This window comes from Epinephelus lanceolatus, chromosome 12 (assembly GCF_041903045.1).
Source record: "Epinephelus lanceolatus isolate andai-2023 chromosome 12, ASM4190304v1, whole genome shotgun sequence".
NCBI lineage: Eukaryota > Metazoa > Chordata > Actinopteri > Perciformes > Serranidae > Epinephelus > Epinephelus lanceolatus.
This window is the reverse complement of record NC_135745.1, coordinates 22168443-22182621: the sequence shown is the minus strand read 5'-3', so window position 1 is coordinate 22182621 and position 14179 is coordinate 22168443. Positions and strand designations below refer to the sequence as shown.

At 39.3% G+C, this 14179-nt stretch overlaps 1 protein-coding gene across 1 annotated transcript; it reads left to right on the top strand.

Moving 5' to 3' along the window:
* The first annotated feature begins 4169 nt into the window (after positions 1-4169).
* On the top strand, positions 4170-14031 carry atp6v0b (ATPase H+ transporting V0 subunit b). The gene is made up of 8 exons (XM_033651338.2): positions 4170-4437; positions 5310-5358; positions 6474-6557; positions 9261-9338; positions 9861-9930; positions 10135-10186; positions 11434-11624; positions 11869-14031. The coding sequence occupies exons 1-8, from the start codon at positions 4353-4355 to the stop codon at positions 11893-11895; spliced, it is 636 nt and encodes a 211-aa protein (XP_033507229.1). The 5' UTR covers positions 4170-4352; the 3' UTR covers positions 11896-14031.
* The last annotated feature ends 148 nt before the right edge of the window (positions 14032-14179 follow it).

Sequence of the window (14179 nt, the reverse complement as noted above, 5' to 3'; positions counted from 1 at the left end):
CCTACCGAAACTGCTCACAACAAGGTCTGTTGATTATCTTGAGTAATGTATTTTTTGTTGCTTTGAGCACCACAAGCTGAGTGCCATCTTGTTCCATTATATTATTATTTTTCAAAATTATAGTCTCCTAGAGTAGTTGGGCTACTTCACATAGAAACAAAAGAAAAAAGAAAGCATCAATCTTTACAAGAGCTACTGTATGTGTCCCCCCCACCCCCCCACCCCCCCCACCCTACGATCCCAACATCTCAGATAACAACCCAAACAAACAAACAAACAAAATAATAATAAAATAATAATGACAGTAATATATATAATGAGTCCAGTCTCCAGTCTACAGTTCAGCAGTGCCCAGCGGAGTCAGGGGACAAGGACAAAAGTTAAGGCAGCAAAAGTCCAACTGGGGCAGGTGGGAGTGGTGGTGGATGGGTCCAACAAACACCAATTTTCACCCAAGAGAGCAGGGTTCACATCGTCGAAGTGTATTTTGAAAGAAGACAATGCATCTAACAGGCAGAACCTGACACGAAGTCCCAGAACATCAACAACCAACACACCCAGGGTACCTTGCATGTCGTATATGTGACGAGGTTGGAGTGAGAATGTGTTGAAATAATAATACATACATTCTTACATACATACATACATACATACATAGGACTACCACAATGAATAATAAAGAGGAGTAAAGTAAATAGTCTTGTATAAAGAGCCGACGAGTCTGAATTCACTCACTCTGCCTCACGAGACCAACATTAAAATCTCATTTTCACATGTCAGAAAAAATATTCATTGTATTCTGCTGCTGCAAAGTGTTTGTGTCTGCCACACTCAAACACTTTGCAGCTTATTTTTGGTGTAAGCTCTGTCATTAAAAAAAACAAACAAAAAAACCTACTTTCCATTTGTGTCACAGCGTGCAGATCCAGATCCAGGATCAATGCTCCTGTGTGCAGAGGCTGAGGCAATCCCCTTTGTGCACCACAGCCTTGTGTATGTATTGATCTTTTAATGCAGCCACATATAGTCAGCAGTGACAGTTTGACACACGGGGAGTCATTATTCATTTGACTTCAACATTAAAGATACAGATGGCCAGCATCAAGATAATCTCAACATGAAACTAGGCTGTACTTGAGTCAATAACAGATGGAACATTGGTAACAAAAGCTCAGACCTGTGCTGCATTACATATCCCCTCCCTCTGGGGTCCGTCCATCAATACTACATACACAAGCACGAAACCTGCCTTGTATTTTTGGATGTTCGAGGTCATCAAAAGAGCATGGAACACTTTTACATGACACTGAACAGCAGAATACAAGCAAAATAACCTTTAACACTCCACAAAGGGGAATTACACTCTTTCTTTCTGCCTCTGGACTGTTCAGTCAGTGTCTGTGATCTCACCCTGTGAGTCCTGAATTTCTGCCAGTGCAGGTGTGAGAAGACACAGACACAGCAGAGAGACAGTGGTTACCAATAGTTACTCCTGACTGCTGTTTGGACCTTTTGATAAAGAAGAATCCATCTCTCCCAAAGCTGCGGTGAATAAACCGACTTAATGACCTTCAGGGCTTTTAGTCCTTGTTAAATAATTTCTGATCTGTGATGGAAGCGAAGACAAATCTAATAACCTTCACAGCTGAGTGACTTCTGTGGCGTCAGGGATGAAACCTGCTGCAGGTCATCCAGAATAATAAGATGAGGACGTAGACTCTATCCTTGGAGGTGCGAAACACTGGCAAGGAGCCTATGTTGAAATTAAAAAGTAGGAAAAGTCAGATATCTTTGTGCTGAGAGTCTAAGAGTCACAAAGAAAATTCATCCAATTTGCAGTTCAATGAGGAAAAGAGTCACAGAAGGATATCACTTATGGAAAGGACTCCCTCTGGTGGATCATCGTAAGACATTTATATATCCAACTTCTCAAGCTGTTGTATTGCACAGGATTGCACTTCTATATTGTTGGGAGACTTTCAAGAGACAAGTTAAAGAAATAATGGTCAAAAATAAAAAAAAAACAGAAGCAAAGTACCCTGATGTTTAGTCTCAAGGAGAAAAACAGCTGGGTTTTACATTTCCCACAATGCAACGTCATAGCAGTTTTCATTAATTCCCCGTGTTTTTTTTCCCCCACTTAAATTTTTACAGAGTTTTTGCTGAGGACTGAACAACAAAAGCTCCATGAAATACACAAACCAAATAAAAAATTCAGATGACCTTCACAGCCCTTTTTTATAATGCAGGTTTTCTGTTAAAAAATGTTTGATGAAATATTTAGTTAGCCAAGATAAATCAGGGTTATTTTTGTAGACTTTCACAATTCCAAAACATAACCCTGAAACTATTTTTGTTTGTTTATTTATGTTTTTTTTTCTTTCAGGTTGGTTAGGAGGGTACTGGTTTGAATTAAACATTTTGGTGCATTTCATTTATAAGTTTTTTTTTTTTTTTTTTTAAAAAAAAAAAGGCTTTCTGTTAAATGTTTTTTGTGGATGTAATACTTTGTTAAGATGATATGAAGATTTGCAGCCATTATGTTAAACAATCTTTATATAGTAATGGAAACTGAACAGGTATGTTATAATGAATATATCTGGACGAATCTGTCAAAAACAATTATAAGATTAGGTAAGGTAAGGTAAGATAGGATAAGATAAGATAAGATAAGATAAGATAAGATAAGATACCATGAGGTGAGATGAGATGAGATGAGATGAGATAAGCTTAGGTAAGGTAAGGTAAGGTAAGGTAAGGTAAGGTAAACTTAGGTAAGGTAAGATATACTTTATTCATCCCCCAGAGGGGAAATTCAAATGCCACAGCAGCACAAGACAAAAACAAAAAGACATTCAAAAGAATAAACAGAAAAGAGAAAAAATAGATAAATAAATATAAAGATAAACTAAAAAAAGGCTACATAAAGATGAATTAAGTGACTGAAAATGGCAGACAAAGTGTTGAATAAAATATAGTGTAATGTCAGCTTTAAAACAAAAATATGGTTATTTCACTTTCAAGTCCACAGGAGGGTCAAACAAACAATATCATTGTCGCTTTCTTGGATAACATTGGATAAGTTTGAAGTAGTTGTCTCTAGATTAGTTTGGAATCAAGTATGTTGTTTCAGTTTTTTGTATATATGTACTGTGCAAAAGTTTTGCACTTCTAAGTACGTGGCTCAGGTTGTCACTTTGTCTTTTACGTTTTCTTTCTCATTATATAATGCCCTTGTGAAGCACTTTGTGACTTACATCTATGAAAAGAGTTGTACAAATATATATTACTGAAGTAGCCTGTCTCAAATACAAGGTAACTTTCTGTCTCTCTTCTAATATTGAATTATATACAGGATGGTGAAAATGCCTGTTTGAAAGAGGGACCTGAACCTTGTGTTGCTCAGAACTTTCTTCTGGTTGATGGACTAAATCAAAAACATTTTTTCCAGCCAGGCTGAGAGCTAATTTGCAGCCTGATCCATTTCGGTTTTGGATCTTTCAAGTGTATTTTTCCACAGAATAAATTCTATGTAGTGTCTCATAAAGTGTGGCACCTCATTGACCATGTACTGCTGTGCTTATTGCAAAGACTTATATGACTGTATATCATTCAAGGACTTTGACCAAATAACAAAAACAACAATATGCCTGATATTATATTTCTATTTCACATTAATTGCTACCAACAATATATTAGGAAATTCCTAAAGTAAGTACCACCAGCTATAAGTACAAAACACACCATTACACCTTTTCATCACAGCCAACATTATGTTTTGGTTAAAATGGCATTTAATGGCAATATAAATATCTTTTTGTAAATGAACTTATTACTCATGAAACTGTAACGTGAATTTAATAAACAATTAAAGTCTCTTAAGTTTTTACTTATACACAACTAGTTACAAGGGTGACATCTAGCGTCCATTACACGCATTGCAGGTAGCTCTCACCGGGACGCGTTCGGTTATATTACTCGTGTCTATAGACAAGACTCAAGACTTGGCTTTTTCAATCTGTGTATAGTGCTTGTGAAGCCTAACCCACAAAATTGTTCATGTAACAGACAAGGAATAAATAACATTTGCATTAACGCCGTTGCAGCGAAATCGTTTCAGCAAAGTGAAGAAGTCGTAAATAACCGGACGCAGCCCTCAGTCTCCGGTCACATGCTAGTCAAGCTGGATCAGCTGACACCGCACAGCTTCTCCTTTTGATGCTGTGTCTCCTCCATCGACTGTTAGCGCTTCTCTAAACAGCATTATTTCGCTATCTTGGCCTCACTGGCGTCAAATTTAAATATTTGAGCCGAGGTTATCTCGCTGTACAGCAGGTTACACCGCCGGATAGATGCTGCTAGAGTGGATGATGAACGGACACGCTATTCTGTACACGGGGGTCACTTTGGCCTTCTGGAGCACCATACTTATCGTCGGTAATGTTATATTTCCCTTGGATATTTGTCAGAATTTTGCAGTAAATTAATGTAATCACATATTTTGCAGACGTATGCAACAATAACAGTGCAGCCAGTCGGTCTTTTTCCCTGGCAAAGCGCGTTTGTAGCGTTTGACAGCTACAATTTGGGACCTGGCTAAATCATGGGACGAGAGTGGTTGCGGCTCTTTCCGTATTGCTTGCTAGCTGCTATTGTAGGTTAAACTGCAAATTGGAGATGCTGTTATCTATTGAGCGTAGTAATTAAGACGTCAAAACACAGTTACCCTAACATAATCGATAGTCCGTGTATTATAGCTAACATTAAAGACAAGCGAACCGAGTTAGCAGTCGCTAGCATATATTGCTACTTAAGGTTAAGCTAACGTCAGTTAGCTCAAAGCTAACAGCTTGCAGCAGGAAACGTCAGCAATTCAAACGTTTTACAACATTGTTTGCAATTCAAGCGGACTACTTTCAGCCTTTCTTTGATAGGAATTACGAAGGGGTCCCGGTTTGTTATTCTTTCAATAGTTTAAAGCGTTTAAATTCTCTAAGCTAACGTTAGCCGGTTAGCTGTTCGTGTACACAGCTGTCAGATGTGAAACGGTTCCAAACAGGAACTGCAGCAGTTTTCACGTGAGACTGAGCTATCACACTTAAGTTACAGCTTCTCTCCATGACTGTAGCACATAAATGTGACACTCATTCACACATGGTTCAGGGGAAACGCTTATAGATGCAGTAACATGCTGTAAATGTCTGTACTAAAGGGCTCTGTCACACATATATATCTAGCTTACTTGTAAACATACATCTGGCTGACCTCTGTTCACTTTCACATCTAATTTAATAACTTTGTTTTCATAGGTATCTGCTACACCATATTTGACCTTGGATTCCGCTTTGATGTGGCATGGTAAGCAACATTGGTATATAGCTACTGTCTGCAGGTTAATCAGCACGATTGGGATAACTGTAGGACAAAACACTATTTAATAGTTGACTCAAACACTTCCCCAAAGAGGACAACCCAAGCTGTCAGTAAAATATACATGAGTATGAATGAAAGAATTCTAATTAGCAACTATTTTGTTTGTATATTAGTTATTTCAGTCATTTTTACGCCAAAATGCCAAACGTATGTTGTTTGAATCTTCTCAGATGTGAGTATTTGCCGTTTTTTGTCATGTATGGTTATCAATTTATTTATTTTTTTGAGTTTCGGCCTGTTGTTAAAATAACAAGTAATTGTCAGTCCACTTTTTCAGTTGAGTGTTACTGATAGTATTCCTCTTTCAGAGAAATAGTTGCCGAAACAGACAGTACAGTATTACAATAACAGAAGGACACTGACTTTTCCTAGATTGCACAACTACAAGAATACTGCCACACTGCCCTTATACACTACTTTCAGGCTCTTTACTGCAGCAAAGTACTGTTGCTAAGCATTGCTTTTGATTTTGCTGTGACTGATTGAGGGCCTGCCCTTCTCTTTGAGAGGGTGGCACTAACATGTCTTCACACGAGTGTGTAAGTGAACTGGCTTTATAATATGGAAGAATAAAAGATAATAAAAGTAACTTTGCCCTCCGAGACTTATCTCAACTTTGCTTACGTATTAAAATTTATCGTTTAAATTACGGTTAGCACATTTTTAGGTGAGCTAAGCCTTGCAGTAAACATCAGAATACAAGGTTGCAATTAAACTTAGCCTGTGTTTATTTTACCAGTAGTCTGGATCACTTTCTGGTGTGGCCCTGGTTTAAAGGAAGTAGTGGCCAAGTGATTAGGCTGATATGTGGCGTCACATTTGCCAGTGGCAACTTTTTTGTGGATATGTCCTTATTAATATTGTAGATGATATAGGTTATAACATACTTCCATGATGCGTAAGCAAGTGAAGAAAACCAAATCTCCTTACCACTTTGGAAACACATGGTTCACAACAGATACATTAATGTTTTGCTGCCTGTACACATTACTTGTCCTCATAAAGCGTAATCTTCATCAGCTGTACCTCTTTGCTTGCAGGTTCCTGACAGAGACTTCTCCTTTCATGTGGGCCAATCTGGGCATTGGCTTGGCCATCTCTCTGTCGGTGGTGGGGGCAGCCTGGTGAGTATGCAACAAGGAGCACAGTTTAGAGTGGTATTTTGGATGTGTTAGTAAGCCAGGGGTGGTGGTACTCAAAGGCCTAAAATGCACCGGCCTTTCATACAGTAATTTCCTCTTTTTTGTAACACTTGGAAAAGTACATCATGTAAAAAATGTGGAACTGGAAAATCTTAGATATGGTGACACAGGAACACTGTTGAGTATCTTTTGGATGAAGTTATGCTCCTGTTTAGGTTCAGAAATTGATTGGAGACTTTGATGCCATTATTTCAGTTATAAGAAAACACTTTTTATAGTTTTCTATAATTGGCCTCAGGGAGCACTGACAAACTAACTCCATCTCTAACATCGGCTCAGCGGTTAAACACTGCAGACCACTGATTGGTCAGAGAGAATTGTCACTTGCACAAGACAGAGCCTCCTGCACAATTTTGCCAATTTTAAATAGCCAAGCTACCGTCAATATCGACTGCAATTTTTTCTGGCTCACTTGACCAAGATTTTTTAAAACTGGCAGCCCTTAAAACTACTGTGTACACAATGTACACTATGCTGTGCAACTGTGTTTGGTTGCTGATGAAAGGCTTTAGTAAGTGTCTTGTTGTAGGTGATTTCAAAGCAGTGTCACACGGGGTTGCATTGGTGATCAGCTGAGAATCCCGCTCACGCTGATGGAGTACTATCTGCAGTGGAAAATGAAATGGAGAGAAACACCTGTTACGAGAGTGGGTTGAGTTAAGCCAAACCATGAAGTGAAAATTGAATAATAGGTTGACAAAGTCGGCAAAGTTTGACTGTTGCACATGCCGCTTTACATCTTGTGTTAAAAGCTGCCCTTGAACACACATAAAGCCTGAAACTGAAGGCCTGCAGCCTGCCAGGGTGCATGTAGACTAGATCGATGTCCTCCACAGAACATTGCAAAGAGACAGCCATATTAAACCAGCCAACTTCTTTTACACCACTAAATCTTTATATTTATAGGTTATATGGTTGAATTATAAATTGAGAATATTTCTTATTTAAAAATGGAACTGGCACTGAAAAGCTTGGCCTTGCTTTGTGCTGCTGTTTTTAATCCTTGGTCTTTTGTGTGTGGATGAAGACAAGTCAGAGATGGAAAATATACTGAAGCCGCCTCTTAATGGGTGAAATCATTGATTCACCAGCATGAACAGTCAGAGAGTCTCTAACTGACTTCCTTTGATGCAGATTCAGTCAGAAGTATTGGCTGAACAGCTGCAGATAAGGGCAGTTTAAAGCCAGTGGTGCAGGACAGTCAGCTAAAACTACAGTCAACCATTCAGCAGCTGTTGGCCTGGTGTGTTAGGGCCCAGACATGCTACGTCCCATGTCACTTAAAATTTGTCGTAAGTGTCTTGTATTTTCCGGTATCCAAAAAAAATTATATTTTAGGTTTTATTTTACTGAGAGCTCCCTGCTTGTTTTGCATCCTGTTCGATATTTGTTTTCATTACGCAATATCCATTTAGTAGTTTTTACTGTAGTTGCCACTATGATAGCACACACCTTGGATAATCAGATTTTAAAGAGGGGTTTTGACAGGGTGTTTGCGCGTGTACAAATAATAATAATAAAAAAAAAACTGACTTAGACCCCGATCACACAAAAAGAGTTTTGCAGGTTGCAAAACATGAGGTGCACTGCACGGCCTTTTTTTTTTTTTTTTTTTTTTTTAAAGTAAATGCCACTAGTAACAAAAATACTTAGTGTTCCTTTTCATTGTTGCCAGGCAACCACCCCATCACCTCCTTATCCTAACCTTCCTGTGTAATCAATCTGCTGTTTATTAATTTTGTTTATTTCACAGTCCTAGTAGCTGGTTATTAAATTGGACAGGCAGAGGGTACTCACTGTAGCTCTGGTTGAGGGTGAGAGTCAGCACACACTGTGTTGGGCACAGGGAAACGGAGATCCGTGTGGGTACATGAGACTCTAAAAAAGAGGATGGATCACGGGGAGTACCACCAGTTGGTCCAGGAGCTTCGCCACATTTTCTAATGAGATTGTAGTAACTGCGTTTTTTCAAGTCGTATGGTCATATAGTCACAAAGTCGTATAGTATATAGTGCATATACTTTGGCAAAAATGCCAGGCACATAGCGCACAGAAATGTGAGGCGTGGAACGATGCAACAGTGAGCAAAAAGCTTAATTCTCTTAAAAAATGATTACAATAAGATGCCTCCAGCTCCTAAAACGCACTCTGTGTGATCAGGGCCTTAGTTGCTCTCTGATCAGTAGCTGATTAGTTCAAAAATTTGTAACAAACTTTCGCTGTTTTCATAAATAATTATGAATCTTAGAAGACACAATGGGTATCTCAAACAATTGTTAGTCTAGTAGTTTTCAGAGCTAAAATTAACTGCAGTCTGACTGATGGCCATATTAAAGGGGCACTCAGACTGCAAAAAAAGAAAGTGAAAAATGATTTGTGTGTTCACCCATGATTCAGATCTGCTCTGCTTCAAAATGTATTGAGTTCTTCCTTGGCCCATGCTGCACCCTTCCACCATGTTCCTCTGTAATTGTGCTGGCAATGAACATACTGACCAGCGATCCAAACCAAAAACAAAACACACTTGGATAGTAATTTTTTTTTTTTTTTGGTTTGCCGTCTCCTTACTCTTTGTTTTTCTGTCATGTTATAGATGTTGTGCTGATTGTTGTTTTTGTTTTCCAGGGGGATCTACATCACTGGCTCAAGCATCATTGGTGGTGGTGTCAAGGCTCCACGGATCAAAACCAAGAATCTGGTCAGGTAGGTTCATTTTTCATTTGTCCAGTTGAATGTCCTTGAATATTACTGCTAAACAAAAAAGGTAGTTGAAAAAAATCATCATATTTAACTAATTAAATAATTTCCAGCCTCCTGTAAATGTGGAAATACTGGGCTAAAAAACCTAAAATTGCCAATTGCCTTCCTCATTGAGAAAAATGTCGTAGTTATTTAATACCAGAGAGCAATATCAAAACATCTGTAAATACCTCAAATTAGAAGTGCAGCTTCACACAAGTGTTATATATCTACATAATGTGCCCAGTGTACTCCAAATAAATACACCCTCACTAAAAATTTTAAAATGATGAGAGTCCTGCTCTCATTGACCTTCCCAACACTTCACCACTGAACAAGCCTGCATGAGTGACTGTCAGTGTAGCCAGTGAGTTAAACTGGCTGCAGTTTAACTCACTGTTTTTAACCACTTTAAAAACTTTAAACCACTTTAAAAACCAAATCAACTCTCTGACTTTGTGTTTGCATTTTGATGTTTCCCTTTAGCATCATCTTCTGTGAAGCTGTAGCGATCTATGGGATCATCATGGCCATTGTAATCAGCAACATGGTGGAGGTAAATCACAAGACTTTTTGTTGTTTATGATCAAGAAAACTGTGCAGTTATCCATTTTGTGTTAGGAGGGGATTTTAGACAGGGGCAAAGCAACACAGCAATAATTTCAAGCATTGTAGATGTGCGACAGAAAGACGTTAAATATGATTTCAGCAGTGAAGTGAGGATGTTTTGGTTCTAAAAATGATTTCTGTCATTGTACAGCATTTCACTGGAACAACCCCTGAGACCATCGGGGCAAGGAACTACCAAGCTGGTAAGAAAACAGACATAAAGTCACAGATAAATGTCAACGATTTTAACATGAAATGGCACCTGGAACACAAACTGCAGTACTCAGGATGAATTTTTTCTCTTTTTTAACACATTAATTCAATGTAGACGGTGACGTCTCAAGTTTGAAAAAGGTTATATCATAAAGTGACAGTGGGTTCTAAGTTGATTACGTGATATGGTCTTGTTTACAAGTTCTGTGCATTACTTATGTTTGAAAACAGTTATGAAAATCTTAAGATACGTACAACATTCAGTCTAAAAAGCTATTAAATATGGATTGCTCAATACATTTACAACATGAAATGGATTTTGAGAGACCTATTAACATGTATTAAAGGGCATGTCACCATTTTTTAACCATTAACCATCAAAACATTGTGGGTTGAATGTGTACATGAACTGTTGTAAACCTCCCTCCATCTAACCAGTGCTTAGATATCCCTCCTTGCCCCTCAGTGAAACTCTATGTTCTACTGTTTTTAGCTGTAATAGTGAGAGTTTGTTAACAAGAAGTGGGCACCATACCAAAAAATTGAGATCAAACTGTAGAAGTAAGCAGCGCTGATTGTATGTAAACCAAAATTCGTTTTCTGTGTTGCCTATTTCTCGCCTTTCAGAAACATGTTTTAACTTACTGTTAAACTGTAATACAAGATTGTTTTTTGCCAGCCTGCCACCATTGTTTCAAACCAATATGTTTGCCTTATGTCACCCACCAGCAGGAGTGCTTATTGGTCTGGTTCGACTTAAGCCTAGTTCACATTACACGATTTTCACCCTGATTTTGCATCGCGGAGACTATCGTAATCTTTTGAGTGTTAATACCTGGTGACGTGTGTTTCTGTCATCGGGAGTCTCGCCAACTGCGATACGACCTGTGTGTGCACACCACAAGATTTCTCCACCGAGCCCTCGCTGACAGAGCCCCAGATACAGTGGTTATATTCTTCCCAGTGTCGAATCAGATCTGCCTCCAGGGCCATGCACCAATTTCAGAAGTATTTCCATATTTTTACTGCATAGACATCTGAGTTTTATTAAAAGGCTGTCTTTCCAACAGTGAAATACTTCTTTAACATAAAAGAGAAAGACTGTAATAGTCAAACTCAATATCACCAACGCTTACTTGGCTGTTTCCAGCCTTGACAGGGAATTTGATTTCTGCTGCCAGTCCCACTGTGAATTAGTGGCGGAGGTCTCTGACTCATTTGATTTCCGTCCTCTCAGGTTACTCCATGTTCGGCGCTGGTCTGACTGTGGGCTTTTCCAACCTCTTCTGTGGCATCTGTGTCGGCATCGTGGGCAGCGGAGCAGCGCTGGCGGACGCCCAGAACGCCAGCCTCTTTGTCAAGATCCTCATTGTGGAAATCTTTGGCAGCGCCATCGGCCTGTTTGGTGTCATTGTAGCCATTCTGCAGGTGAATGAGACAGGCTGGTTTTTGTGCCTTCACAATCTGTCTTTCTTCTTCAGAGGAATAAGCTATCCGTGGATTCTGTCTGTAACAATGGTCTTTTGTTGTCAACCATTGTTACAGACTTCTGAGAAATGTCATTCTAAAAGAAAGTAATTACTCCCACAAAACTCCAGATTGATTTACGTTGTGTTGATTGTGTTGATTCTATATTTGAAAGTCAAATATCTTGTGTCTTTTTCTCCCGCAGACATCGAAAGTAAAGATGGGTGACTAGACGACGCACTCACACACTGAGAAGATGCAAAGACACTGCTGGAAAATAAGATGGATTATTGTGTAAATACGTCGTAAATTATTTAAATGTCTCTATTTGCCTGGTATTGTTTTTAACCATCATTTATGCAAGAGAGTGGTACGTGCACACCAGACTGCCTCGTCTTGAGGGAAACATCAATGCTGAATAAGAGAAGTGGGAACAAATCACCAGATGCCAGTGTTCGGTGTGCATTTCTTGACATAAATGAGCGAACCCTGCGTCTCTCCCACAGTTCAGGTCGATGAGTATAGCAAACAGAATGTACACCAGTTGGTTTCAGATCTGTTTCCTGACACCAGCCAGTCTGTAGTCTCTGATCGATTTGCTCTCAAAACTTGCGGATAGTTTCATAGAAGTTGGGGGCATTTTCACAACATCACTTGTCTCTGACCACTCTTGGATGAATGATGAGTTAAAAATGACATCAGATATTTGAAAATACTTGTGTGTGCGTGTGTGTGTGTATGCTGGACACGTGATTTTTCTTTTTCATGTGAAGCATGAGGGTGTTTACCATTGTTTATTACTGTAGCCTGGTCTGTCACTTTTTGTTTTGTAACTGTTCTTTGCTCATAATAAGCAAGTGGTCCTTAATCCACGCAGCGGCCCAAATACAGTATTTGTCAGGCCTCCTGCTGTAGAAATGACAGAGGGTCTATGACGTTTCGAGCTGGAGTGCCGATATGGAAGCATTAGTAAGGTCACTGGGAAATTGGTCATGCTCTTTGGGAGGCCAAATAGAGTCAGATCATAGCAGCAGATCTGCTCTAAATATGTCACCCTGTCATTCATTTCCTTAGTTTCCCAAAATGTTATGGAACTCAGATGTGTGCATTTGAGACCATTAAGCCTCTGGAACATCGCTGCCAGCCATGAATTCCTTGTTTACCCCAGAGTGTCCTCTGTTTTTTAAGTTTTAACCAGGTTTCTTTTCAGTAGTTTTTACAGTTGGACGTGAAAGTGGATTGTTCTGTGTTGTCTGGAAGGAAGGCGAAAGATTGTGGATACCCAAAGCTTTTCTTTTAACTTGCAAGGCAACAGCGATGACCTTATCTTGGGCAGGAAAGAGAGGAGTCCCTCAGTTAACAGTATTACATTACACTTCGTAGTAACTGTTACTGTTTGCTGTGGCATCACCATCGTCGTACTAGAGGGGAACACGATGTACAAACTCGTCCTCTGGCTTCGATTTTATGTTATCTCTGGTGTTCTGGCATCCAAAAGTACGGATTCCATCACATAATCAAACAGCGTCATGGGTACAGAGTTTTAAATTTTCACGTTTCTTTTTTTATTCAAATGTCTTGTTTTGAATGTAAGTCTTAACATAGAAGCCCTTCAAGTCTGCGTTCCCATGTTATTTCCAACATTCCTTAAAGAAGCTTAATGTGTGTGTGTAAATGCAAGTCCTGTTTGTGGGTAAAAATTTGAGCCATCGTTAAATCTTTGTCATCAAAGTTTCCATGGACTTTTTATCAGCTGGTGGCTGTGCAGTGTTTCAGCTGATTCCTGCTGATGCTGACTCAGTAATCGGGGTGAATAAATTATTTTTCTGAACCTTTGGCTGCCAGCTGATAGACAAATCGAGCTGATATGGGCACAGACTGCTTGCATGGAAACACATTTGGCAGCACTTTTTGTTCTTGATGCATCATTCCAAAGTTTAAGATGACAGACCATGGCTTATTGTGAATCCTCTCAAACCTTTCCTGTAATTTCCCCCCCTGACCCTCTTGTGGAGTTCTGAATGAGTATAAACGTTGAATCTTAACGTGGGGGAATTGTATTGTCTGTAATATAATCCAGACCTGGCATCCCAAAGGTGTCACACAGCGGCAAGATCATCTTTGCCCTTACGACGGTTTCCTCTAATAAAACCAGGATGTAACTCCAGCGTTCCTTTGGTAAACCAGGCTCTGCACCAAACCCCAGGCTTTCAGTGAGTGTAGTTGGTGCCGTGTGTGCTTTATGTTGACGTGATGGTGATCAGAAAATAAACTCATTCTTTTTTTGACATTGTGTATGATAATAACAGAAACAGATCTTCCTTCTGGCTTCATAAATGTCCCTGAGAAAATAAAATTGTCCAATCAAGATCTTGGTCTTTGTTTCTGATTTATATATTAACATGTTCATGTTAGGACTGCTGTCACTTGTTTCCGCCAGTGTTTACATGCGTCCACTAGATGGCGCAGAGAACCACAACATCTGTCTGAGTGATAAATCTGGTGCTGTACACACT

Coding starts and splice junctions, on each gene's coding strand:
- atp6v0b (XM_033651338.2), top strand. CDS start 4,353: ATGCTGCTAGAGTGGATGATGAACGGACACGCTATTCTGTACACGGGG. Junction 5,359..6,473: donor TTCCGCTTTGATGTGGCATG/GTAAGCAACATT, acceptor CTTTGCTTGCAG/GTTCCTGACAGAGACTTCTC. Junction 9,931..10,134: donor TAATCAGCAACATGGTGGAG/GTAAATCACAAG, acceptor GTCATTGTACAG/CATTTCACTGGAACAACCCC.